Raw genomic sequence first — 27,346 nt, 5'->3', positions numbered from 1 at the left:
AAGGTTTTAAGTTCTGTGGAATGTAATTTGGAAACCAAAGGCCGAAAGTATATTATAAATACTTGCATTGGAGAAATAAAAAAGACGGACAAGCAAACGGTGTACTTTCCTCTTTTCTTTTTCCATCTTTGTCCTCTGGGCAGCTGCCAGGATTTGCAGCTTGCCTGCCCTGTGGGTTTTCTTTTAAACTGAAATAAGATTGTCCCTGAGCCTTCACAGAGAGAGCGCATGTGGCAGCGGCTGAAGTGGCCGTGCTCTTTAGTTTCGCTGGTAATACAGTATGTATTACCTGGGGAGGCATTCGCTTGAGTGTGTGGACAACCCTATGAGTGTCAGTAGCTTTGCTTTCCAAACCCTGATGATCGCTCTGCCTGTGATCTTAATTGTGGGAAAGAAGTTTTGCATAGATGCAGGTATTTGTTCACTGATGCATGCTGATGTTGTAACCAGAGAAGTTCAAGTTGGCTTTATTTCACTCTTTCTAACATGTAACAGAAATACGTAATTTCAAACACCAGCCACAGTGACAGTTATTTCATGCTTTAGAGATATTATACCATGTTTTTCCCTTATGATCACCCACTAGATGTTCATCGTGCAGGTAATTAGACCAATTTCTACAGCACATTTGCATTGGCACCCAACTGAAAGTTTTATGCTTGGTGTGACATTGATTTGTCATTCCAAAGCAGTTACTTTTCTTCTTTTTTTTCTTTTTAGATTAATTTATTATTTTGTGTGCACCGGTGTTTTCCCTGCATGTATGTCTGTGTGAGGGTGCCAGGTCCCTTGGAGCTGGAGTTAGAGACAGTTGTGGGCTGCCATGTGGGTGCTAGGAGTTGAACTCAGGTCCTGTAGAAGAGCAGCCAGTTCTCTTAACCACTGAGCCATCTCTCTAGCCCCTGCACGTTGCTTTTTTTAAGATCACTGAGGTGAACTAAAAGGTGTTATTTTAATACTGTGAAGTGGTAATTAGTTAATTTTACACTGCTGGCATCAAACCCAGGGCCTTGTGCCTGCTAGGTAGTGATCTGCCATTAATCTACGTTCCCCAGCTTCATGGAGTGGGGTTCGTTCCTTCTCTTCTCTTCTCTTCTCTTCTCTTCTCTTCTCTTCTCTTCTCTTCTCTTCTCGTAGTTGCTTTGAGGTAGCTCTGGTTCTGAAGTGCTTCCTCTTTCATGAAGCTTGTTTGTGATAGAGAATATAACATCAAAGTCAGTATTATAAACACTTGCCAGGGCTCCCGAGATGGCTCAGTGGGTAGAGCAAGGCTGAGGACCCGAGTGCGATACCCAGGACACACAGATGAAAGAAGAGAACGGACCTTCTCAAATTGTCCTCCAGCTCCACATCCAGGCACACGGCAAACACAAGTGTAACCATTGTTTAAATAAAACCTTGCAAAGGTGTAATACGAGTTATCAGCACCCAGAAAGTTTTTTTAGTTGACTTAATTTGTTTTTTCATTACCTGTTTTTTTTATTTTCTGCATTTATTATACTTAGTGGTATGGCAGGTCTGGAGGTCTGTGGAAATTGAGAGAGGTGGTTCTCTCCTTCCATCATGTGGGTCCAGGGTATCATCCTCAGGTTGCCAGTCAGGCAGAGTCAGCTGCCTTCACCCTGAGCCATCCCACAAGCCCGACTAACTTTGTTAAGTAGCTGTTTACCAGCAATGTACTGAACCAGGGACCAAAAACTAGTTTCCAGTGACTGGAGAAAATCCATTTCATGGTGTTCTAACTCTGTAGTCCATGAGCATATGGAAAAGGAGGCTTATTAGGAAGGATGGAGATAAAGGGGAGCAAAGAACCTTGAGGGTTCTTTTCTTTTTATTTTACAACCTTTAAATAATTTTTTTTTTGTGAAGTGTTTAGTGTTGTGATCTTCAGTTAGGAAATATTTCAAGCCTATAGAAAACTTCACAGTAGCAAAATACAGATACGTATGTATTTAACTACCTAGACGTAGCAGATACCATTTTTGCATATTTGCTTCAGAACCTTTTAAATGGATGTTCTCATGTATCTCCTGCACACATGAGGAGTCAGGCCAGAAGATAACCTTGGGAATTAACCTCGGGAAACACTTTGTAGCTCCCTCTCAGAGGAGGTCTCTCATTGGCTTGGAGCTCGCCATTAGGCTACACTAGATCGTGGTAAGCTCCAGGGTCCTCAGTCTCTGCTTCCCAGCTCTGGGCTCCTAAGTGAGGACCAGCAACTCTTTGTTTAGGTGCTTGGGAGTGAGTCAGGTCCTCATGTTAGTGTAGCAAGTACTTTCCCAAATGAGCTCTTCCTGCCCTTCTTTAGATTTGCTTTTTTGTAAGAATGGTAACTATTTTCCAGAGTAGTTGCACAAGTTTGCATTCCCACCAGCAATGGGTGAGTGTACCCCTTTCTCCACAACCTCTCCAGCAAAGGCTATCATTGGTGTTTTTTATTTTAGCCATTCTGACTGGTGTAAGATGGTATCTTAAAGTTGTCTTGATTTGCATTTCCCTGATCGCTAAGGAAGTTGAGCATGACCTTAAGTGTCTTTTGGCCATTTGAAGTTCTTCTGTTGAGAATTCTCTGTTCAGCTCAGTGCCCCATTTTATAACCACTCTGGAAAGCAGTGTTTTGGTTTCTCAGGAAATTCGGGATCAACCTACCCCTGGATCCAGCAATACCACTCTTGGGAATATACCCAAGAGAGGCCCTATCATACAACAAAAGTATATGCTCAACTATGTTCATAGCAGCATTGTTTGTAATAGCCAGAACCTGGAAACAACCTAGATGCCCTTCAACAGAAGAATGGATGAAGAAAGTATGGAATATATACATATTAGAGTATTACTCAGCAGGAAAAAACAAGGACTTCTTGAATTTTGCATACAAATGGACAGAAATAAAAAACACTATCCTGAGTGAGGTAAGCCAGACCCAAAAAGAGGAACATGGGATGTACTCACTCATATTTGGTTTCTAGCCATAAATAAAGGACATTGAGCTTATAATTCGTGATCCTAGAGAAGCTAAATAAGAAGGTGAATCCAAAGAAAAACACATAGGCATCCTCATGAATATTAACCTTCATCAGGCGATGAAAGGAGACAGAGACAGAGACCCACATTGGAGCACCGGACTGAAATCTCAAGGTCCAAATCAGGAGCAGAAGGAGAGGGAGCATGAGCAAGGAACTCAGGACCGCGAGGGGTGCACCCACACACTGAGACAATGGGGATGTTCTATCGGGAACTCACCAAGGCCAGCTGGCCCGGGTCTGAAAAAGCATGGAATAAATCCGGACTAGCTGAACATAGAGGACAATGAGGAATACTGAGAACTCAAGAACAATCGCAGTGGGTTTTTGATCCTACTGCACGTACTGGCTTTGGGGGAGCCTAGGCAGTTTGGATGTTCACCTTACTAGACCTGGATAGAGGTGGGCGGTCCTTGGGCTTCCCACAGGTCAGGGAACCCTGATTGCTCTTTGGGCTGATGAGGGAGGGGGACTTGATCGGGGGAGGGGGAGGGAAATGGGAGGCGGTTGCGGGGAGGAGGCAGAAATCCTTAATAAATAAATAAATTTAAAAAAAAAACAAAAAAAAAAACTGAAGGGAAACTAAAAGAAACACATAGAATACTCGAAGCCAAAATTACTATTAATATTAAATACTTTTAATATTAATTAAAAAAAAAGAATGGTAACTATTAACAGTATAGCCCTATTCATCTAGCTAGTCTCTCTGCTCCCACCATTCCAAGGGTAATCTCTACTTGTGTGAGGGTGTTAGGCATATACATTATCATGCAGATGGTTTTATATTTATATGACTCTCTACAAAAATATATAAAATTTTATGCATGTTTAAAAAGTTATAGCAATGATACAGGCTTTAGAACATGTGCCTGGTCTTTACAAATTTGCATTTATTTACTGTTGTTTTGAAAAGTTATCTGTCTTGATACAAATGCATTCACTACGTAGTGTTTGCTTTGTAGTAGTCCTCTTTTGGGATTATCACAGATTGTTTGCAGCTGTTCTATTTTACCTTTAAAAATATCATTGTGTGTATGTGTGTGTGCATACATGGTTTGTGTGTGGGCGCACATGTCACAGCTTATAGGTGGGGGTCAGAGGACAACTTTGTACAGTTGGTTCTCTCCCTCCACCTTTTCACGTGTTCCAGGGATAAAACCAGGCTTGAGTGGCAGGTGTCTTTGCTAGTTTAACTGTCTTGCTAGCCCCAGTTTTCATATTGTTAAGGACAATTCTAACTAAAAGTAAGTTTTTCATAAGCATTGGATGAATTCCCCAATCTACAAATTACCACCATCACTTAACAAGCTTTCACGTTTTTTACCAGTATGGTAAGAGTAAAATGGTACTTTATACTTTTAGGATGTTACTAAATGTTGAAGGATGGAAGAGTTTGCATGGGCGAAGAGAACAAAGAATGAAGTTCATCTTTTAGCCAACAAAAACTGAAACTTTGTGATCCAGTCAGAAACTTGACATTGTGACTTGTTTTAATTGGAGTAAAATGCTGCAGGAAACAGTGTAACCCAATTTGATAGAATATTTTACTTTCTGTTTAATTGAAATGCTGGTTGTTCTCTCCACCTCTAATGTTAGTAGGGCATGGTTAGTGCTCAACCATCGGTGTATTGAGGTCATGCAGGTAGCCTGGGTGAGACAGGCAGATGTTAACTGTATTCTAAGTTAGCACCCTCTGCTAATGCTGAGAATCCAGTCTGTCTTCATAGGAATGGAGCGAGCCAGAGGTATGAGGTTTTGGTTGTGTTTGGGGATTAGGATGAAGGTGACTCTCAGGTCTTGATGATTAGGATCTGATGGGAGTTTATCTAACTTTTAAGGGATCAGTTCAGAGAATCCACAGGCAAGTTTTTCCATTGTGCACGGCAGAGTTGATGTGGTCCAGACCTGAGGGCGGCAGTGCGGAAGTGACACGATCTGAGGAGAGTGTGCTCAGCGGTGTGTGAGCTAGTGTGGAGATAGAGTGTGAGAGACCCGAGGAGAGTGTGCTCAGCGGTGTGTGAGCTAGTGTGGACACAGAGTGTGAGAGACCTGAGGAGAGTGTGCTCAGCGGTGTGTGAGCTAGTGTGGAGATAGTGAGAGACCTGAGGAGAGTGTGCTCAGCGGTGTGTGAGCTAGTGTGGAGATAGTGTGAGAGACCTGAGGAGAGTGTGCTCAGCGGTGTGTGAGCTAGTGTGGAGATAGAGTGTGAGAGACCCGAGGAGAGTGTGCTCAGCGGTGTGTGAGCTAGTGTGGAGATAGTGAGAGACCTGAGGAGAGTGTGCTCAGCGGTGTGTGAGCTAGTGTGGAGATAGTGTGAGAGACCTGAGGAGAGTGTGCTCAGCGGTGTGTGAGCTAGTGTGGAGATAGTGTGAGAGACCTGAGGAGAGTGTGCTCAGCGGTGTGTGAGCTAGTGTGGAGATAGTGAGAGACCTGAGGAGAGTGTGCTCAGCGGTGTGTGAGCTAGTGTGGACACAGAGTGTGAGAGACCTGAGGAGAGTGTGCTCAGCGGTGTGTGAGCTAGTGTGGACACAGAGTGTGAGAGACCTGAGGAGAGTGTGCTCAGGTGTGTGAGCTAGTGTGGAGATAGAGTGTGAGAGATCTGAGGAGAGTGTGCTCAGCGGTGTGTGAGCTAGTGTGGACACAGAGTGTGAGAGACCTGAGGAGAGTGTGCTCAGCGGTGTGTGAGCTAGTGTGGAGATAGAGTGAGAGACCTGAGGAGAGTGTGCTCAGCGGTGTGTGAGCTAGTGTGGACACAGAGTGTGAGAGACCTGAGGAGAGTGTGCTCAGCGGTGTGTGAGCTAGTGTGGAGATAGAGTGAGACCTGAGGAGAGTGTGCTCAGGTGTGTGAGCTAGTGTGGAGATAGTGTGAGAGACCTGAGGAGAGTGTGCTCAGGTGTGTGAGCTAGTGTGGAGATAGAGTGTGAGAGACCTGAGGAGAGTGTGCTCAGCGGTGTGTGAGCTAGTGTGGAGATAGTGTGAGAGACCTGAGGAGAGTGTGCTCAGGTGTGTGAGCTAGTGTGGAGATAGAGTGTGAGAGATCTGAGGAGAGTGTGCTCAGCGGTGTGTGAGCTAGTGTGGACACAGAGTGTGAGAGACCTGAGGAGAGTGTGCTCAGCGGTGTGTGAGCTAGTGTGGAGATAGTGTGAGAGACCTGAGGAGAGTGTGCTCAGCGGTGTGTGAGCTAGTGTGGAGATAGTGTGAGAGACCCGAGGAGAGTGTGCTCAGCGGTGTGTGAGCTAGTGTGGAGATAGAGTGTGAGAGACCTGAGGAGAGTGTGCTCAGCGGTGTGTGAGCTAGTGTGGAGATAGAGTGTGAGAGACCTGAGGAGAGTGTGCTCAGGTGTGTGAGCTAGTGTGGAGATAGTGAGAGAGACCCGAGGAGAGTGTGCTCAGCGGTGTGTGAGCTAGTGTGGAGATAGTGTGAGAGACCTGAGGAGAGTGTGCTCAGCGGTGTGTGAGCTAGTGTGGAGATAGAGTGTGAGAGACCTGAGGAGAGTGTGCTCAGCGGTGTGTGAGCTAGTGTGGAGATAGTGTGAGAGACCTGAGGAGAGTGTGCTCAGGTGTGTGAGCTAGTGTGGAGATAGAGTGTGAGAGATCTGAGGAGAGTGTGCTCAGGTGTGTGAGCTAGTGTGGAGATAGTGAGAGAGACCCGAGGAGAGTGTGCTCAGCGGTGTGTGAGCTAGTGTGGAGATAGTGTGAGAGACCTGAGGAGAGTGTGCTCAGCGGTGTGTGAGCTAGTGTGGAGATAGAGTGTGAGAGACCTGAGGAGAGTGTGCTCAGCGGTGTGTGAGCTAGTGTGGAGATAGTGTGAGAGACCTGAGGAGAGTGTGCTCAGGTGTGTGAGCTAGTGTGGAGATAGAGTGTGAGAGATCTGAGGAGAGTGTGCTCAGCGGTGTGTGAGCTAGTGTGGACACAGAGTGTGAGAGACCTGAGGAGAGTGTGCTCAGCGGTGTGTGAGCTAGTGTGGAGATAGTGTGAGAGACCTGAGGAGAGTGTGCTCAGCGGTGTGTGAGCTAGTGTGGAGATAGAGTGTGAGAGACCTGAGGAGAGTGTGCTCAGCGGTGTGTGAGCTAGTGTGGAGATAGAGTGTGAGAGACCTGAGGAGAGTGTGCTCAGGTGTGTGAGCTAGTGTGGAGATAGTGAGAGAGACCCGAGGAGAGTGTGCTCAGCGGTGTGTGAGCTAGTGTGGAGATAGTGTGAGAGACCTGAGGAGAGTGTGCTCAGCGGTGTGTGAGCTAGTGTGGAGATAGTGAGAGAGACCCGAGGAGAGTGTGCTCAGCGGTGTGTGAGCTAGTGTGGAGATAGTGTGTGAGACCTGAGGAGAGTGTGCTCAGCGGTGTGTGAGCTAGTGTGGAGATAGTGTGAGATCTGAGGAGAGTGTGCTCAGCGGTGTGTGAGCTAGTGTGGAGATAGAGTGAGAGACCTGAGGAGAGTGTGCTCAGCGGTGTGTGAGCTAGTGTGGAGATAGAGTGAGACCTGAGGAGAGTGTGCTCAGCGGTGTGTGAGCTAGTGTGGACACAGAGTGTGAGAGACCTGAGGAGAGTGTGCTCAGCGGTGTGTGAGCTAGTGTGGAGATAGAGTGAGAGATCTGAGGAGAGTGTGCTCAGCGGTGTGTGAGCTAGTGTGGAGATAGTGTGAGATCTGAGGAGAGTGTGCTCAGCGGTGTGTGAGCTAGTGTGGAGATAGAGTGTGAGAGATCTGAGGAGAGTGTGCTCAGCGGTGTGTGAGCTAGTGTGGAGATAGTGAGAGACCTGAGGAGAGTGTGCTCAGCGGTGTGTGAGCTAGTGTGGAGATAGTGTGAGATCTGAGGAGAGTGTGCTCAGCGGTGTGTGAGCTAGTGTGGAGATAGAGTGTGAGAGACCTGAGGAGAGTGTGCTCAGCGGTGTGTGAGCTAGTGTGGAGATAGAGTGTGAGAGATCTGAGGAGAGTGTGCTCAGCGGTGTGTGAGCTAGTGTGGAGATAGAGTGAGAGACCTGAGGAGAGTGTGCTCAGCGGTGTGTGAGCTAGTGTGGAGATAGAGTGTGAGAGACCCGAGGACGGCAGTGTGGAAGTGACATGATCTGAGGAAAGTGTGCTCAGCGGTGTGTAAGCTGGCTAGTGTGGAGATAGAGTGTGAGAGACCCGAGGGTGGCAGCTGGGTTTGTTCAGTTACCTGAAGAAATAATGCCTTTATTAATGGTGTATGACTCCCAGAGTACACATGAGAATGGGACCGTGCAGCCTTAGACATCTTGGGGTGAGAACTGGGACTGGGTGGGGTGCTAAGGACGTTTGAAAAGTGAAGTCTATGAGTCAAGAGAAGATAGAGCTGATGGGACAGGTTTCAGTCTCTGATGCATTCTTGGGAGAAACTGAGAACAGTTGGCGGGGTTGGCGGTTACTCAGGAAATGTCGGGAGAGCTGAGGAGAGAGCTGAAGCTAGAGCCTTGACAATACCAACCGTAGGGAAGACACAAATAGAATGAACAAAATGAATACTGGCCAAGGCAGCTGGGATGAAGGGAAGGGAGCTCCTGGGAGATAAAGTCAGTTGAATCCATAATTGGTCCGTTCCAGCCAAACAAGCCTTCCAGAGTTGGTGCTTGTGGCCTGAGCCCGAGAGGCGAACAGTTGATATTACAGCTGCTGAAAGGTGCACACACTTTGCAGGCAACTTTGAGTAATAGCAAGTCACCTAGTTAAGTGTGTAAAAGGATGATTGAATTGTGTCTAGTGAGTTTACTTAGCAAACTTTCATTATCTTACAAGATTGTGTATTTTATATGTTAGAACACTGTATTGACCTTTCACGGAAATTAAAGAGTCCAAAATAATAACCTTATCTGGTAAAACAAGTTTTAAAAATTTGTAATTGTAATGATTTTAATATAAGCCACGCTAAAAAATCAGTAATAATGTAAAAATGCAGAAGGCCATTTGGAAAATGTCATAGTTGAAGCATGTGTGTGATGTGGCGGAGCTGTTCTCAGCTTCAGTTCTTTCATTCCTGTGTGTGCTGAAGGCACAGCGGAGGGAGAAGAGGTGTTGTGTTTTGGTGATTTTTTTGTAGGAGAAACTGTATCACTTATAATGAGATATTCTGTCTATAGATTTATTTATTTTTAGATTCTTCTACTCTTTCCAAGTTGAATAATCATTTTATTTATTTCTTTAATGGAAATAATGCATGCATTTTTGAAAAATAATGATTCTGAATATGTAATGTGGAACTTTGCAAAGTTGAGAATGTATTCCAAATATCTAACTCTTTAATTGTAACCCTTTTACAGGAATACATTTGTACTTGATATTCTGATGAAGGTGAGGTTTTAGGTGTCTGAAGCCACATTATTTTCAGGCGTCTAGTTGTCCCTTCTACCACAATTTGTGTTCTACAATAGTGTGAGTGCTATTTACATGGTAGTTCAGAATATTTTATTTGATGTTTCAGAAGTGTTTGCTGCAATGTTTTGCCACTTATCTGCTTAGGCCTTGTTAGTGAGCCCAGCTGTTTCACCAGTGACCCCACCAGCTACCCCACTAGCACACACCAGCTGCCCCACCAGCTACCCCACCAGCTACCCCACCAGCACCCACCAGCTACCCCACCAGCTACTCCACCAACTACCCCACCAGCTACCCCACCAGCTAGTTCTTTAACAGCTAGTGTGTTAAAGAACTACAGCAATTGCATTGTCTAGGTGAATGTTGACCCTAACATAGAGAGAGTGTTTACACAAGGAGAAATTTGAGATAAAGACATTTCTGCTCCATTGCTAATCTTTAGCTTAATTTCCGGCAGCTTAATGAGAACAAGGAAGTAAGAACAGAAGTCTCTTAGCCTGTTTATGTCTCTTGTTCCAGGATGTATATTCATATAGTCCAACCAAAAGTTGGAAGAGAAGATACAGTATTTGGGCAGGCTATTGAAGTCTAGGAATCAACTACCCTTAAGTTTTATTTTTGGCAAGTGAGAAATGATAAATTTGATGAAAAAATTCTGAAAGATTTATTGTACATTCAAAATGCTTTTCTTCACCCTGGGCTGTTTGTAGTCTCCATTTAATAAATTTGATTGAGCTCAACTAATATTTAAATAAACAGTAGCCAGGTACTCAAATGCTCGCACACATTACATTTTAAAAATCTTTATTTCTAACTTTATGAAGTGTTGACTCCTAAAGTGAAATGGTGTATGGCGTTACTATAACAGAATCATATGTTTCCTCCATGTCTTGGCCGCTCCTCAGTCCTGACCAGGTAGAGATTACCTGCACAGCCAGCACTGTAGGCGGGCTGTCACTCAATCTGTCGTCCTTGGCACCTGCTTATGCACTCTTGATGCTTTTCTGAGACATGCATCCCCAGCAGTTTCCCCACCCCAAGCCGAAACCTGAAAGGACAAATGAATGAATTCACTCAACAGATAACTTACCCAGTAACCAGGTCCTGAGGGTACACTGGTGAACAAGAGAAGGTCGCCGCTCTTGTGTAAATTATATTCTAGTAAGGGGATGTAAAAATACACTCACGGCAATTTTAGGTGAGCAAATTCAGTGGAGGGAACTAACAGACTTTGAGATAGAGTGATTGGCTCCATTCCAAAAGACTAATTGGTTTGGCATCTGTGAGCCATAAGCATGCTCAGAGCCTTGATGTGTTAGTGGTTAGGCCGTCCTTGTACTTAAAGCCTGAGGACAGTCGGACTTGGGCTGCAGAATGGAGAGAATTCCAGCCGTGCAAAGAAGAGCACTGCGGGAGGGCTGTCAGGGTACTCATAGTTAGTTGATCATTGTCTGTGAGGGGCATAGACTGTAGGCTCAGGAGCTGGAGAGAAGCGTGTGCAGTTGTCCAAATTGTGGTAGTGATGAGCGCAGAGATGTGTGTTGATGGTCTAGTAATTGGATATAGGGATAAGGGAAGAGGTGGTTTCAAGTGTGACTAGCCTTGACTTAAGCTGTAGGCGGGGAATCCTTAGAGTAGAAAACGCAGGGCTTGGTATTGAATATTAACAGATGCCTGGCCAGGTGGTGGCAGCGTACACCTTTAATCCCAGCACTCAGAAGGCAGAGGCAGAGGAAGGCGGATCTCTGAGTTCGAGGCCAGCCTGTCTACAAGAGCTAGTTCCAGAACAGGCCCCAAAGCTACAGAGAAACCCTGTCTCGAAAAACCATAAAAAAACACCACTAACAACAAAAAAACCACCACCAACAACAAAACCCCTCAAAAACAAACAAACAAAAAGATGCCTATTAGCCATCTAAAGAAAGATGGCCTAATTTCTGCTGAGTCCAGACTCTCCAGAGCTTGGGATAGCAGTTGGGAATCCTTAACATCAATATGCAGATTTCTTTTAAAGTCACGGAGCAGGGCGTCCTGGAGAAGACAGGCGGTTTGGCTCATTGCCCTTGAAAGTTGTTTGATAAGAGGTTTCAGGTCTGAGTAATGACGGGCAGAAATCTAAAGGGGCATGCTCTACTTGTCCTTAGAAACAAATTTATTGTGTTCATTTGGTTAAGACGAATGAAGGGTTTTCGGTTACCACTGTGCTCACTGCCGATTTGGCCTAAATTCAATGATTCTACTGCACACTGTACGGCTGTCTAATGTAATTTAGAGTCCATTTATTTTTATTTTTTATTTTTTTTCGAGACAGGGTTTCTCTGTAGCTTTGGTGCCTGTCCCGGAACTAGCTCTTGTAGACCAGGCTGGCCTCGAACTCCCAAAGAGTCACCTGCCTCTGCCTCCTGAGTGCTGGGATTAAAGGCGTGCGCCACCACCGCCCGGCCTAGAGTCCATTTATTAATTTTCATAATAACCAAATGTTTTCCTTCACTCTTTCTTTTGGGACCCATACAGTTCTCTTTAAATGGTAGAAGTGGAAAAAAATATGTTAAAGAACTCTTAACCCAGTATTTGTAAAGAAAAGACTGGGAAGGTATTTGTAAAGAAAATACTGGGAATATTAGCAGTAATCATTCTTAAGAAATAAGATAAAAATTTTGGTTTTATTTTATTAAAAAATGCTATCTACATTAGTGTTATATTTGTAATCTTGCAAAAGCAAAATGCAGTTGTCAAAAATAAATAAGTTCATCCATTGCTGGTGGGAATGCAAACTTGTGCAACCACTTTGGAAAGCAGTGTGGCGGTTTCTCAGGAAATTTGGGATCAACCTACCCCTGGACCCAGCAATACCACCCTTGGGAATATACCCAAGAGATGCCCTATCACACAACAAAAGTATATGCTCAACTATGTTCATAGCAGCATTGTTTGTAATTGCCAGAACCTGGAAACAACCTAGATGCCCTTCAATGGAAGAATGGATGAAGAAAGTGTAGAATATATACATATTAGAGTACTACTCAGCAATAAAAAACAATGACTTCTTGAATTTTGCATGCAAATGGACAGAAATAGAAAACACTATCCTGAGTGAGGTAATCCAGACCCAAAAAGAGGAACATGGAATGTACACACTCATATTTGGTTTCTAGCCATAAATAAAGGACATTGAGCTTATAATTCGTGATCCTAGAGAAGCTAAATAAGAAGGTGAGCCCAAAGAAAAACATATAGGCATCCTCCTGAATATTAACCTTCATCAAGCGGTGAAAGGAGACAGAGACAGAGACCCACATTGGAGCACCGGACTGAAATCTCAAGGTCCAAATCAGGAGCAGAAGGAGAGAGAGCACGAGCAAGGAACTCAGGACCGCGAGGGGTGCACCCACACACTGAGACAATGGGGATGTTCTATCGGGAACTCACCAAGGCCAGCTGGCCTGGGTCTGAAAAATCAGGGGATAAAACCGGACTGGCTGAACATAGAGGACAATGAGGACTACTGAGAACTCAAGAACAATGGCAATGGGTTTTGATTCTACTGCACGTACTGGCTTTGGGGGAGCCTAGGCAGTTTGGATGCTCACCTTACTAGACCTGGATGGAGGTGGGAGGTCCTTGGACTTCCCACAGGGCAGGGAACCCTGATTGCTCTTTGGGCTGATGAGGGAGGGGGATTTGATTGGGGGAGGGGGAGGGAAATGGGAGGCGGTGGCAGGGAGGAGGCAGAAATCTTTAATAAATTAATAAAAAAATAAATAAAAATAAATAAATAAATAAATAAATAAATAAATAAATAAATAAATAAATAAATAAATAAATAAGTATTCTGTTTTGAAAAGTAAAACACAAACCAGGCATGGTGGTACTCACTGCCAACAAATGCTTGGGAGGCTGAAGAAAGAGTCACTTTGAGGCCATCCTCTGCTACACACCGAGACCCCAACTTAGCCATTCCCGAAAGTAAAATACATACTAAATTAGGTTTTAGAAGTTAGTTTTACTCTGCAATTTAGTAAGTAATGCCAGTAATATATTTATGATTTTATATTAGACACATACTTTACATTTTATATTTTAGACTATCTCTTTAGAGTATTAATGGTAAGATAAATATAAAATATTACTCAAATCAGCTAGGAAGAATAATGCTGGAAGGTCACAGCTCTGAATATCTGAAGGTTACCTTTTCTCAGAGACCTACCCAGCCCTTTGTTTAGATGATGCAGGGCAGATTCCTAATAGGACCCAAATGTAAACACAGGAGCAGCAAACCCAAGTGGACCAAAGGTCAGCTGCCTGTCACAGTGAGAGTTTGTCTTTGGCCTTCAGATAGCCACATGTAATTTGGTAAAGACATTTAAGAAACATATAGAATGTGCCTTTTGGAAGTGTTGGGCTGATGCTGTATTTGATACTAAAATCAAATTATGATGTTCTGAAATCTGGCCTTTAGTTGAACTCAAATTTCATAGGCAGTTATTAAAATGTGCCTTTAAAATTCTTATTTTACATAGAGCTTTTAAATGACATCGTATTGTATGTAATATTTGATGTAAAATAGCATTTCTTTTGTTTTCATAGCTTGCATTGAAAGGTTCGAGCTACAGTGGGCTACTTGAACGACATCATATTCATACCAAAAATGTAGAACATATAATTGATAGTTTACGGTAAGTCTGTGGGATGGGGTCTAAGATGGGATTTTATAGACAGGATTTATGATTTTATTTTGTACTAGTAGCTAATTGTTAGAATTTTAGTAAAGTTTGTCACATTTCCAGGAAATCATAGGTTAAAAGACCCAACTTTATCATTGTCTAAGTACATTTTTATTTTACTCAATTCAGATATTTTCAGTAACTCTGTCTTCTAGTAAAGTGTCATTTCTGCAGCAAGCACCGCTCACAGTGGGCTTCCACTGTGTGTCAAGTTTATTTCTTGGAACAGAATGTAGATATGGGTGTTCGTGAATGTATTCCCTGTGTCTAAAAATGACCATTCTAGAATCTTCTATTTGCAACTGAGTTTGCGTGACTATGAAAGAGGAACCTAAGGACATGCCAAGTACTTCAGTCTCTGCCACTCGATGAATAGGTGTTAAATTCAGGCAATAGCTATTTGGTTTTATAATGAATGTATAAGTTTTACATAATGAGTATAATACATTTTTACATTAAATTTAAGCATCAGAAACAGAGGAAAGTAAAATTCTGATCAACCAGTATTATAGTTAGTGATTTTAAAATTTGTTTTCTCACTGGCTATATAAGCTGACTTTGCAGACTACACCTAAATTTGTTTCCACAACAACGATTTTACTGTTTTTGCCTCTTTTTTTTTTTTGTAATAATCTACCTTTTAGAAAATGTCCTTGTCTTAGATATGTCACCAGTGGAAAACGTGTGCAACTTCTTGTCCTAGGGGTGAAGGGATTGAGGTTCGTCTGGTGAAGCGGAGGGAGTACAGCGAAGAGACTGTGCGATGGGCAGACGCGGTCATAGCGGCCGGAGGTAACTGCTCTGTGAGATCAGGGGCTGGGATGTGGGATTTTCCATGAGTGTTATCGCCAGGTACCTGGTCTTTAGCTTTCTTTATTCCTTTAAGTCCTGCGACAGATACCTGGAGTTTAGCTGTTTTGATTCCTTCAAGTCCTGCGAGACACTTTTCTGTTTGGTTTGGTTTTTGTTGTTGCATTTTTTCTTAATATTAGTTAATTTATAGTTCTTGGTGCTGTGAAGTTCTCTGTGTCTTACCTTAAGATTCAAAAGATAATTTGTTAAATGTATTTTGGTTTAATTATGGCAGTCTTAATAAAGAGCCAGTTGTGATATTTTATTGATGTTTTCATCATTTGGCCCCAGGACACCAACATGTACTTATTTTGATTTTTGTTATTAGTGACCATTTTATCCAACTTTAAATCAAGTAGTTGGAGAGAATATATTAAAGTTGGCCATGGTTGGATATGTTTTCACTAAAATACCATAAATTTCAGGGAAGGAGATATTTGGGATTAGAGTAATGATGTCCAGTTGGGTGGAATGATTGTCATTTAGTATGTTGTTGAGCTGAGAAATCGCCCAGCCTCCCTAACGTGCAGCATAGCCTGCAGGACAGTCTTCTAACATAAATTCTGTTTTTGCCAGTCTTGGCACAGTTGAAATCCTAATTCAGTGCAACGAGCCCGACACATTAAGTACAACAGGCATAGCACCATACATCAGGCAGAGTACACTAGGTATAACACAGTACAACAGGATCAGCAAAATATAACAGACATAGCACAGTACAGCAGGGTCAGTACAGCAGGCATAGCACAGTACAACAGGCAGAGTACACTAGGTATAACACAGTACAACAGGATCAGCAAAATATAACAGACATAGCACAGTACAACAGGGTCAGTACAGCAGGCATAGCACAGTACAGCAGGGTCAGTACAGCAGGGTCAGTACAGTACAGCAGGGTCAGTACAGTACAGCAGGGTCAGTACAGTACAGCAGGGTCAGTACAGTACAGCAGGGTCAGTACAGCAGGGTCAGTACAGTACAGCAGGGTCAGTACAGCAGGGTCAGTACAGTACAGCAGGGTCAGTACAGTACAGCAGGGTCAGTACAGTACAGCAGGGTCAGTACAGTACAGCAGGGTCAGTACAGCAGGCATAGCACAGTACAACAGGTTCAGTCCTGTACAACAGGCTCAGCACAGTGCAACAGGCATAACACAGTACAACAGGTATAGCGTAATACAGCAGGCATAACACAGAAAAACAGGCTCAGCACAGTACAACAACCATAGCATAATACAACAGGCATAGCACAGAACAACAGGGTCAGCACAGTAAAACAGTTGTAGCCCAGAAAAATAGGCTCAGCACAGTACAACAGACTCAATACAACAGCCATAGCACAATATAACATGCAAAGCACAATACAGCAAGCTCAGCACACTATAACAGGCATAACAGTGCAATAGGCTCAGCACAATACAACAGACATAGCACAGTACAGTAGACACAGTACAACAGACATAGTACAGCAGACTCAACATAATACAACAGACTCAGTATAATACAACAGACGTAGCACAATACAACAGGCGTAGCACAATACAACAGGCATACAATAGGCATAACATAATATAACAGGCACAGCACAGTATAACAGGCATAGCACAGTATAATAGGCCTAGCACAGTGCAACAAGCATAGCGTGGTGCAACAGGCTCAGCACAATACAACAGGCACAGTACAGTAGGCTCAGCCCAGTACAGCAGGTTCATCCCAGTACAACAGGCCCAGCACAGTGCAACAGGCGTAGCATAATGTAAGGGGCAGAGCACAGCGCAGCAGACCCAGCACGGTACAACAGGTGCAGCACAGTACAAAGATGAAATAGGTGGAGGGGAGCCTTGTCAGTCAGCTAGGAGGGCATGGTTGTTAAAACTGTTAGTTTTAAAAATGATGCTGAAACTGCTTTATAAGACAAGTCTGGTTGTGTCTCACACTCTGTGTTAGGTGATGGCACAATGCTCCTGGCAGCGAGTAAAGTTTTGGACAGACTTAAACCTGTCATTGGGGTCAACACTGATCCAGAACGGTAAGCAAGAACATGTTTATTTTGTGACTGGTTTGTAGGACTAATTTTTAAATATTCTGCATAGAGCCATTTCTGCTTTGTTTTGTGTGTTGCCTATTTTTGATGAATCTTAAACTTTTGAATCTATTATTCATTTTCTCTGTGTAGTCATGATGTGGGACTCTGTTGCTTCAAAGATTTTACTATAGTGCATGATGTTTAAGTGCAAGCATATTTGTTCCTGGTTGTAACATGGATAATAAAAATCAGAGACAGATATTCGGGTTCAATCTTAAGATCAGAAAAGCAAAGTGGGCATCCCCTGGCTTTTACCTCTACCTCAGACCGAAATAGGCGATCCTGCCACCACGAATCCTCAGACTGAGACTGAGCTTGAGAGCTGTCTCCTTCTGTTTTATATTCTTCTCTAGTGCTGGGATTAAAGGCGTACACCACCACTGCCCGGCCTGTATGGGAGTTTCTGCGTTGGCTTCATTTGTCTGCAAACTTTAGTTTTTTCTTTTTCAGCTTTACTGATATTTACTCTTTTCTTTATCCTAACCACCTAGAGTCATGGCCATACCTGGACTGTATAAAATTAGTCTGGAATTTCCCACCTCTACAGTCTCATTTCTAGGAGCACACTCGCTCTCCTTTGCATCGGTCTTGTCCCCTTACAGGTCTGCCCTTCAGTATTCAGTGCTCAGGTCCCCTCTATTTTCAGTTTATTCATTTTGATGGCTCCATAAATATTTTTAAGTAATTATCTTTCTGTCAATTCTAGATCCACATGCCATCCTTTTTATTCCTATATTAGATTTGAAAAATCACCCAGAAAAAAAAATCATAGAAGTATGAGACTTGCTGGCACTTCTGATGTAGAGTCGTAACCACTCACCGAGATCTCTAGACTTAGCCTTCTCTTCTCCCCTCTTCCCCACTCCACCACTCAGGAAGATCTGCTTGCTTTGGGTGCTTCTGTATCCTGTTCTCCCTTGCGTAAGCCCTCCCTATGTTCACAGAGGAGATGAAGGTAGGAGATCTTGTTCTGTCACAGGTTCCCTTTTCTCTGTGATCCTTCTCAGCCTGCAGCGCCACCCTCCCCCAGGGCTGTGCCTTTGCTGCAGCTCTGCAGCCTCACGCAGGCTTTGCTGCAGCTCTGCAGCTCAATTATTGCTTCCTTCTCTTTTGCTTCTCTTGAGCCCCAAACATAGGTTGTGTCCTCCCTTCCCAGTTCTAAACCATTGAGGCTTTTCTGAGTTTGTCCTCAACAAGTTTGCTGATACTGTGTAAGAGACCAGTGCCATCCTGAACCCAGCAGACGCTGTAGGTTCTGTCTCTCTGAATTGGGGGTTTAAGTGTAGCATTTGCAGGTTTCTTGTCTTTCTACCACTGTGATTTCTTCTTTGTGATTATTAAAGGAACTTGGTTTTGGTCACTGTTCTATAATGCTGTTTTCACAGATTGTATTTTGGGTCCTTTTGTCTTTCATTGTCTAGAACATCCTCTGCTCTTGTCCTAATCCTTAGTGATGCTTCACACTGTCTCGGAGCCTTACAGTGACACCCATCCCGCCGAGGAAGTCTAGTTCTTAACTGTGATGAGCATGGCCAACTCACCCTTCCTTTCTTTGGGATTTTTCTTTTTAAGTTTTAGCACTTAGATACTTTACCTTAGGAAATGGTCCACAGATGGTCACCTTCACTGAACTGCAAGGCTTCATTATCTGCTGGTCCTATTTTCTGTCCTAATTTCCTGTTATTTTTATTCTTTTTTTTTCATGCTGTTCTTTCAAATTGGCTTTTTGTCAGATGTACTAAAAAAGCAGCTTGTCTACAAATGGTCATTGCTTTTCTCTTGATAAATGGAACCATTACCTGTGATGGAGTTGTGACTACTTCCTTATCCTTTGATCAAACTGCTGATAAATTCTAGGAATTCTGCCTTTGTCAAAAAACTTTTAAATGAATTCTTTGAAATTTTATACTGTGAATTTTTATCATATTCTCCTTAACTCCTTCCAGATCCACTTTCACCTCTATCCCCACCCCCTCAACAACTTCACTTTTTCTTTTTTTGACTCATTTGATTCAATTTGTGCTGCCCATAAACTTTCGGGTATGGGGCTATCTACTGGTGTAACAGGCTTTCTCTTTGGATCCACCAGCCAGCTCCGAAATTATGACAGGGATACTTCTTATTAGTTATGAATGCTCGGCCTTAGCTTATGCTTGTTTCTTGCTATCTTTTATAACTTAAATTATCCAGTTTCTCTTCACCTACATTTTGCCTCAAGGCTTTTTACCTGTCTTTCTGTATGTTCTACTTTCACTGCTTCTTGTGTCTGTCTGTCAGCTGCCTGTCTTCTGTCTCTGGGCATCTCCCTCTCTTTTTCCCTCAATCTCTTCTCTCTTCTTCTCTCTAGATTCCCCCTCCTATTTATTCTCTGCCCACCAGCCCCACCTACCCCTTTTCTGCCTCGCTATTGGCTGCCAAGCTTTTTATTAGTCCAATCAGGTGCCTTAGACAGGCGAAACAAATGCAGCACATCTTTACATAATTAAACAAATGGCACAGTAACAAATGTAACACACCTTTACACAGTTAGTGATATTCTGCAGCATAAACAAATATAACACACCTTTACACAGTTAGTGATATTCTGCAGCATAAGCAGATATAACACACCTTTACACAGCTAGTGATATTCTGCAGCATAAACAGATATAACACATATTTACATATTTAGACAAATGCAGCATTAACACATGTAACATATCTTTACATAGTTAAATATTCCACAATACAGTGGACTGACCCACCAGGAGCCACATACTAATAGAAAACTAACTCTGCTTTTCCCAGAAGCCATCGACTCCCCATAGCTCTTGAGTTAGACCCAGGGCTCGTGACCAGAGACACTGACTTGATCATTTGCAGGCCTTGTTTAGAACCTCTTGAGTCCATCTCTTACGATTTTCACTGCCACTAAACATAGCTCAGACTGTCATAGGCTGTTGTCAAAGATACTTCAGTAACCAAGTGTTCAAACATAGAAGCCTGTGGGGAACATTTTACACACAATTTATGGTCTTTTTCTAAAGTGCAAGTCTAATTATAGTTAGTCCTTAATTAAAATCTTGTACAATTCCCCTGTGACCTTCAGGATCCATTGCAAATCCCTGAGCTAACATACGTGCTCTTTGGCCATCTGTTTCTTGTCTGCTCTCCCAGTTTCATCTATCGTCTGTTCACAGGCTCTACATCGTCTTCAGTTGAAAAAAAAGGCATGTGTGGTTTTGAACTTTTAGGAGCAGCCCAGAATCTTCCCAAAAGGCTCAGTGTGAGCGCTAACCACACGAGCATCTGTTCACACCTTGGTTGGAGACTCACCCAGGCGAGCTTTGGCTCTGGTCAGAGGCTTGGTTGACATATGAGATAGTGGAGGATTCGAAGGAGTGAGTGTTCTCCAGAAGGCCTGTGCTATTTTTATGCTTTTTACATTCTGCCAAGAGTGTGCTTATGCCAGGCTTACCCGTGGCCATTCCCTCAAGATGGAGTGTCAAAATGTACTGCTGTGGTTCTTAGTCAGGCCTCAGCGGCCTCAGCGGCCTCCCAGCTCCCTGCACAGACAACACATAACCTCTTCCTGTTCTCTTCCGCCTGTCTCTGCTGTTGCATGGCTAATTCTTTTGAGTATAGGACCTTAAGTTCTCTGAAATTAGCAGTTTTGTACACAACATTGAGGAAACTGCTGAAGCATGAGAGTAATTAAAGGATCTTAGGAGCAAGCCTGGGACTTCAGCCTTCCAGAATTAACGTTCTCTGAGATTCAGAAAGCAAGATCATTAGTCTAGCAATTAACCTTTGATTCTCTTCAGTGTTGATGGATATGGGATTTAGAAATTCTTAGTAGCCTATTTTTATATCATTAAGTTAAGAGGTTGTGAACTTGAGCAATTTTGTGGCTGGATTGTATTTTGTTTAAAAAGCTGGATTTAAGTCATAAACCTGTCAGATTTTGAGACCTTAGATTTGCCTGTGAAGGCAAGAAGACAAAACAACTCTTAAAACTCTATTGTTCTAAATAGAAAATAGAGAGAAGAGAAAGCTGTATTAATAATACCTTGTCATGAGGTCAAAAGTCATCTAGGGCTACAGGCATTGAGGGTTTCATTTGGGTCGGAATATCGGCTTTAAGATGGCTTGTTCTCATGGACTCAATCAGAATTAAAAATTTCATTCAGTTGGTCTCTTCTGTCTTCCACACTCACTCTGCTGCGCCTGGTAAATAGCCTTTGAATGCCTTAGTAGTCAGCCTTCATTAGTATCCCGATATTCCCACCCTCTCGGCTTCCATCCCGCTCTCCATTTCAGTCAGGACTGGCAGGGATGACATCGACAGTTCTAAGCCATGTTCTAAGTGATGCATTGCAGCTTCTGTGTTGAACTGCTCATTAACTGGTCAGCTACCAGGATACTGAGGTCAGCCTAGTTACCCCTATGAAGAAAGGCTTCATCCAAGGAACCGAGACCTCCTGCTTGTAGCTGGCTCCAGCTTGTCAGCCTTAAGCAATCTGGAAAATGGATTTAGTAGCCTAAGCCAGGCCTTCAGATACCTGGAGCTCAAGCTGATATCAGATATATGACGTCATGAGGAAGTGTAGCCTTCTGTGGGACTATGCTTGACCTAGGGAGCTGTTTTCTGTCAAATGACCCTATTTCCTTTTATATAGTAAACATTATGTAAAGTATTAGTGGATATAAGAATTTTAAAAGCCTAGAGGACAGATGTGGTTCAAGTGGTCTGTTGTAGGAGCTGCGGGCCTCTTTTCGTCCCGCCCAGCTCCCGCACAGCTAGCTTTACACCAGAAATAACAACACACAAATTGTATTCATTTAAACACTGCTTGGCCCATTATATCTAGCCTCTTCTCGGCTAACTCTCGCACCTGGACTAGCCCATTTCTAATAATGTGTGTAGCACCCCAAGGTGTGCTTACTGGGAAGATTCTAGCCTACGTCCATCCTTGGTCGGAGCTTCATCAAGTCTGCCCGGGAGAGGGGAGCATGGCATCTGAGATCACTTCCTCTTCCTCCCAGCATTCTGTTCTGTTTACTCTGCCTATCTAAATTTTAACCTATTAGGGCCAAGGCAGTTTCTTTATTTAACCAATGACCTTCCTCCATCATTGGTCCAGGCTTAAAGTTTCAGCACCTAGACTTGTAAGCACTCTGTGATACTCTGTCTCCAAAATAAGCAAGCAATAATAAACAATTTAAAAAAATGAGGTCCTGTCTGTTATTGACCTCTGTAGAAGGATAAATTGTTTAACTGTACTTTTTTTCTGCTCATTAATTTACATTTTACAATATATTAGTTTATTATCAAGACGTATTTTTGGTGAGGTCTCCTCTCAGCCATTCCTTCAAGACTAGCACACCACAGGAATGATAATAATGAAAATTTCTGGATATCTTGTCATTGTTGTATAAGTAGTTAAAAGGAATCTTACTATCTTGTAATTTTCAGTTATTTTTGTTTTATACATTTTATTTTATTTTAATTATGCATGTGTGTCTGTGTGGGATATAGTCTGTGAGTTCATGGCAGTCAGAATCAGAAAAGGGTGTCAGGTCCCCTGGAACTAGAATATAGATGGTGGTGAGCCATGTGGTGTGGGTGCTGGGAACTGAACCCCTGCTGTCCTCACGAGCAGTGCTTGCTCTTGACTACAGGGCCATCTCTCCAGCTCTGCAAGTAACCATTTTAATTTGTCTTCCACGTCAACCTGTGAATTCCTGTAACTTCATCTATAATATGTTTGGAGTAAGTGAAAGGTTATATTGGGATAAGCTTTCTCAATGCTTTTGCTTAAGAATAGCTTAAGTGGTTCTAAATGCTTTCACCTTTTGATTTTACACATTCACAGTTTGATTCTTTACAGTAACCTTGTGTGGTTGGTGCTCATCACAATTTTAGAAATAAACAACCCTAGAGTGACTTATCTGAAGTTAATAGTTAAGTAATTTAGAGGTAAGAGGCAAGGATCCCACTCTACCACTGGTAAGATGACAGGGTGATTGGTAGCAGAACTTTGCTATTCTTTTTAGTTTCATTATAATGTGGGGACATGGGTGTAGTTCCCCTTCCTTCCTTCCTTCCTTCCTTCCTTCCTTCCTTCCTTCCTTCCTTCCTTCCTTCCTTCCTTCCTTCCTTCCTTCCTTTTTGTTTTTGTTTTTCAAGACAGGGTTTTTCTGTGTAGCTCTGGAGCCTGTTCTAGCACTTGCTCTATAGACCAAGCTGGCCTCAAACACACAGAGATCCACCTGCCTCTGCGCCTCTGCCTCCTGAGTGCTGGGATACAAGGCGTGCTTTCTTAAAGCTGCTTGTGAACTATGATTTGTTTAGTCTTCGTTGTTGCTGTTGAAGGTACCGAGAGTTTGTGGCAGAAATGGAAGTACAAGGTTGACATGTAGAAAAATGGCCTCTGATTTTTGTGTTCAGTAATGCTCTGAATTTTCTCCTCTACCCATTTTCCTCTGCCCTTTATAACGCCTGAACATTCCTTGACGCCCCAGGTCTGAAGGTCACTTATGTCTGCCTGTCCGATACACACATTCCTTCCCTGAAGCCTTACAGAAGTTCTCTCGTGGTGAGTTCAGGTAGGAAGTTCTTACTCTTCATATTTGATTCTTTAGTCAATATGTATTGTTGCTGCTGCTGCTGCTGCTCAGAAAAGGACAAGCAGATAAACTGGGGTGCTTCATCATTAAAGAATTAGCTATAAAAACTGCAAAGAGTCAGTCCCAGATCTCTCCCAGCTTCTAGTCCAGTTAGAACAGAGGAGAGCAGCCGTGACAAATGTTGCTTGTCTGCAATTGCAAATGAAGATCATACTCCTTCAGCCAGAGTGAGCTTGCCCCTGCTTTTTAAAGTCTTATTACTAATACATGTTCTTAGCATTTGGTAGAAAGAGAGAAGCTGTTTGGAAAATTGAAGGTTCAGTTTTATTTGTACTTTTACCTGGTAATGAATGGATGCTTGTATGTTTAATCCAACCAGGCTGTACTTCCTAGTAGCTTTGTCTTATCTATGAAGTGTGTTTTTAAGGAAGTGGGATGGAATTTTTAAAAACATACTTCTCAGAGCTGAAGAGCTGATCAGTGGGTGGGAGTGCTTGGGAGACCCACATTTTGAAATATTTTTTCTTTTTTGAAATCACTTTTACTGATTTCAAAAATTCATAAATTCTCATTTATGTCTGTAGATGTAGTAAGCAGCTCCTATTTGCCATTTCATAATTTCTTATTATTGTTTAAAAACAATCACTATTGCCTGGTAGTGGTGGCGCACACCTTTAATTCCAGCATTTGGGAGGCAGAGGCGGGTGGATCTCTGTGAGTTCGAGGCCAGCTTGGTCTACAGAGTGAGTTCCAGGACAGCCAGGGCTACACAGAGAAACTCTGTCTTGAAAAACAAACAAGCAAAAAACAACCAAAAAAAAAATCACCGCGGGCGATGGTGGCGCACGCCTTTAATCCCAGCACTCAGGAGGCAGAGGCAGGCGGATCTCTGTGAGTTTGAGACCAGCCTGGTCTACAGAGCTAGTTCCAGGACAGGACACAGAGAAACCCTGTCTCGAAAAACCAAAAAAAAAAAATCACCATTTTGAAATTTTAATGAATGTTCATCTAATACATTTCACCTTAGTGGGGTTCTGTTTGCCTTCTGTTAGAGGTTTTGCTGAGCAAACACATGCTTATGTCCAGCTCTTAAGGATTTAATAGTTTATTATTAAGATTTTAATTTAGATTACCTTGTAGGTTTTATATAAGCCTAGTAGACATTACCAACATCTGGAAAGAGAAGTAAATGTACACACACCTTTCAGTGGGACCTGTCGACTTCAGAAGTTTGTGCTGTAATCTATTCATGGAATAATAAACCCCTCTCCCCTTTTGGTGGCATCTGACTATGTAGGTCTTGCTGTTCTGAAACAGCCTTGTAGACTAGGCTGGCCTGGAATGCAAGAGTTCTGCCTGCCTCTGCCTCCCCAGTGCTGATGTTAAAGACATATATACGCCAGCATGCTCAACCTATGATTAGCTGCTCTTGCACAAACTGAGTAGGCTGAGGTATTGTAATGTCTTATCCTCACTTCAGTGTAGTTGATTTTACTCTGACTTCCCTTTCTTCGCTTTCAGGTGGTTGTGGAGGCAGCGTATCCGGTTATATCTGGAGGGGACTGGCATAAACCCCACTCCCGTGGACCTTCATGAACAGCAGCTGAGTTTGAATCAGCACAGCAGAGCCTTCAACATTGAAAGAACTGAAGATGAAAGTAGGTGGACTGGATGTTAGCCTTGGGGTCGCTATTTAACGTCTGAGGCTTTTGAAGCAATAATTTACATGTAATTTGCCTTTAGTGCGACTAGTAACTCTTAAGAAAGTCCTTTTTGCGGCCTTACACTTTTGTTGTTGTCCTAATTAGAATCCAGAGAAGTAGAACATGTTTCAAGATGAACTGTCTCTAGGACAGGTTTGAAAGCTAGTTGATGAGAAATGAATTATTTATTGCCCGGCAGGACAGTTGACACTTAGGGTAAGACCTTTGACAAGTCAGAAGAAAGCAGGAGAGACTGAAGAGCTGATTTATGGGAGATTACATAAATATGTTTCTGTAGTTATGTGTGTACTTAACGCTCTTACTCTCTGTATTTAACTTATTTTATTGTAGTTGATTAAAACCTTTCTTCGTCCAGCTGTGAGATTTCTGTAAAGTAGATTCAGGAGAATCCTGGAAGATGGTAATTTGCAGCTGTTCTGTATGGGGGTTAAAGTGAATAGTCAGTTTTGCCTTACTTTGTGGATTTTTATTTTGTCATATTTTCTTATTGTTTTCAGAAAGTTTAAAACTTATGTGGTACAAAAAATCACAAAAGAAATATTCACAGACTGTTATAAAAAATTCTTTTCTTTTTAAAAATTCCTGTGTACATTTCAGAAATAGCATCTTAACCACACCACCTAACCACTGCACGCCCTTTCTGCTGGGTCCCAGTGATGGATAACTTTGTTATTTTAGTGTTTCTAAGGTCTGAGTTCATATCATGCTGGAAAGATTCTCTGTCCCTCAAAAAAAAATAAATTGCTCTTATAAATTTTGAGGAATTATGTATACATAAATTCCTATTACTAGTTTTGAAACTAGTAATTATTAGGTAAGATTTGGTTATTATAGGTAGAAATTTTATTTTATCCTTCACTAAAAGAAGCTTCTGTTGGGCTGGAGAGATGGTCCTGTGGATGAAGGACTCACATTCATGTGTGAGGAATGATGTTTGGATCTCCAGAACCTGGGTGACACTCCTCGGATCCCAGCACTCAGAGGTAGAGGCAAGGTTCCTAGCACAAGCTTACTTAGCAAGACTATCGGGATCAGTGAGCTCCAGCTTCAGTTGAGAGGTCTCACTCAGTCAGTGAAGTGGAGCGAGACCAAGGGAGACACTGCGCTGCCAGACTTGGAGCCTCCACATGAATAGTCACAGATGCACCTGCACACACAACACACACCCCAGCTACCCACACACTTGCAAGCACACCACACCATGAAACATTGGTATCTTCAAAAGATGGTGATTCACGTCTATTCACCAGTAGTTACATCTGCTGAGAGATGTAAATGCCATGCAGAGATCAGACCTAGACACGAGTTACCTGCACTATGTAAGTTGGAGCTTACTGTCCTGGATGAACATCTAACAGATGCAGGTAGGGCTGGGGAAGCAACAAAAAAAATGGCAAAAGTAAAGTAATCAAAGAAAATGTCCCAAAATTTTAGGCAGTAATCTGAATTGAAAGAACTCAAGAATCTTTTGCATAAGCAGTGATAGTAAGTCCCCAAACCCTGTGCATAGGCAGAGTGTGAGTGGGGTTTGCAGGAGGGGAGGGAGCGCCGAGAGGGCTGTGTCGAGGATCTGGGACAGGGTGGTTTCAGGTTTGTCAGTAGCAGCATTGGACACTGATGTCGCTATAATTCTATAACTGCCACTGTTAGGATTAACAGCATGGTATTTACTGTGTCAAGGGACTGTTTTAGAGGGTGTTTTTATTAGAATTTATTTTTAATAGATGTATTTCTAAGAAAATTGAGAGCTATCTCAATGTGTGTTTGATGTCTAACTTAAGTTCTCGTGTTAGCAGGAAACACTGCCTAGAAAACTTGCATTTGGGTTTTTTTTTTGTTTTATTTTGTTTTTCGAGACAGGGTTTCTCTGTGGTTTTGGAGCCTGTCCTGGAACTAGCTCTTGTAGACCAGGCTGGTCTCGAACTCACAGAGATCCGCCTGCCTCTGCCTCCCAAGTGCTTGCATTTGGGTTTTTAAATATAGGAATAGGTTTGAGATTACAAATA

The 27,346-nt window shown here is 42.8% G+C and overlaps 1 protein-coding gene across 2 annotated transcripts in view; it reads left to right on the top strand.

The window, feature by feature from the left end:
* Positions 1-27,346, top strand: part of Nadk2 (NAD kinase 2, mitochondrial) — a 47,273-nt gene that overhangs the window by 5,604 nt on the left and 14,323 nt on the right. For both annotated transcript variants that reach the window (XM_075975914.1, XM_075975913.1), the window contains exons 2-6: positions 13,934-14,022; positions 14,774-14,862; positions 16,869-16,950; positions 23,512-23,595; positions 25,138-25,274. In XM_075975914.1, the coding sequence (XP_075832029.1) occupies positions 13,934-14,022; positions 14,774-14,862; positions 16,869-16,950; positions 23,512-23,595; positions 25,138-25,274 (481 nt within the window). The remainder of the gene's footprint in view (positions 1-13,933; positions 14,023-14,773; positions 14,863-16,868; positions 16,951-23,511; positions 23,596-25,137; positions 25,275-27,346) is intronic.

The sequence above is a fragment of the Microtus pennsylvanicus genome, chromosome 6, assembly GCF_037038515.1.
Source record: "Microtus pennsylvanicus isolate mMicPen1 chromosome 6, mMicPen1.hap1, whole genome shotgun sequence".
NCBI classification, from domain to species: domain Eukaryota; kingdom Metazoa; phylum Chordata; class Mammalia; order Rodentia; family Cricetidae; genus Microtus; species Microtus pennsylvanicus.
The sequence above is the reverse complement of the archived record's forward strand: the minus strand, read 5'-3'. Positions and strand labels throughout refer to the sequence as shown.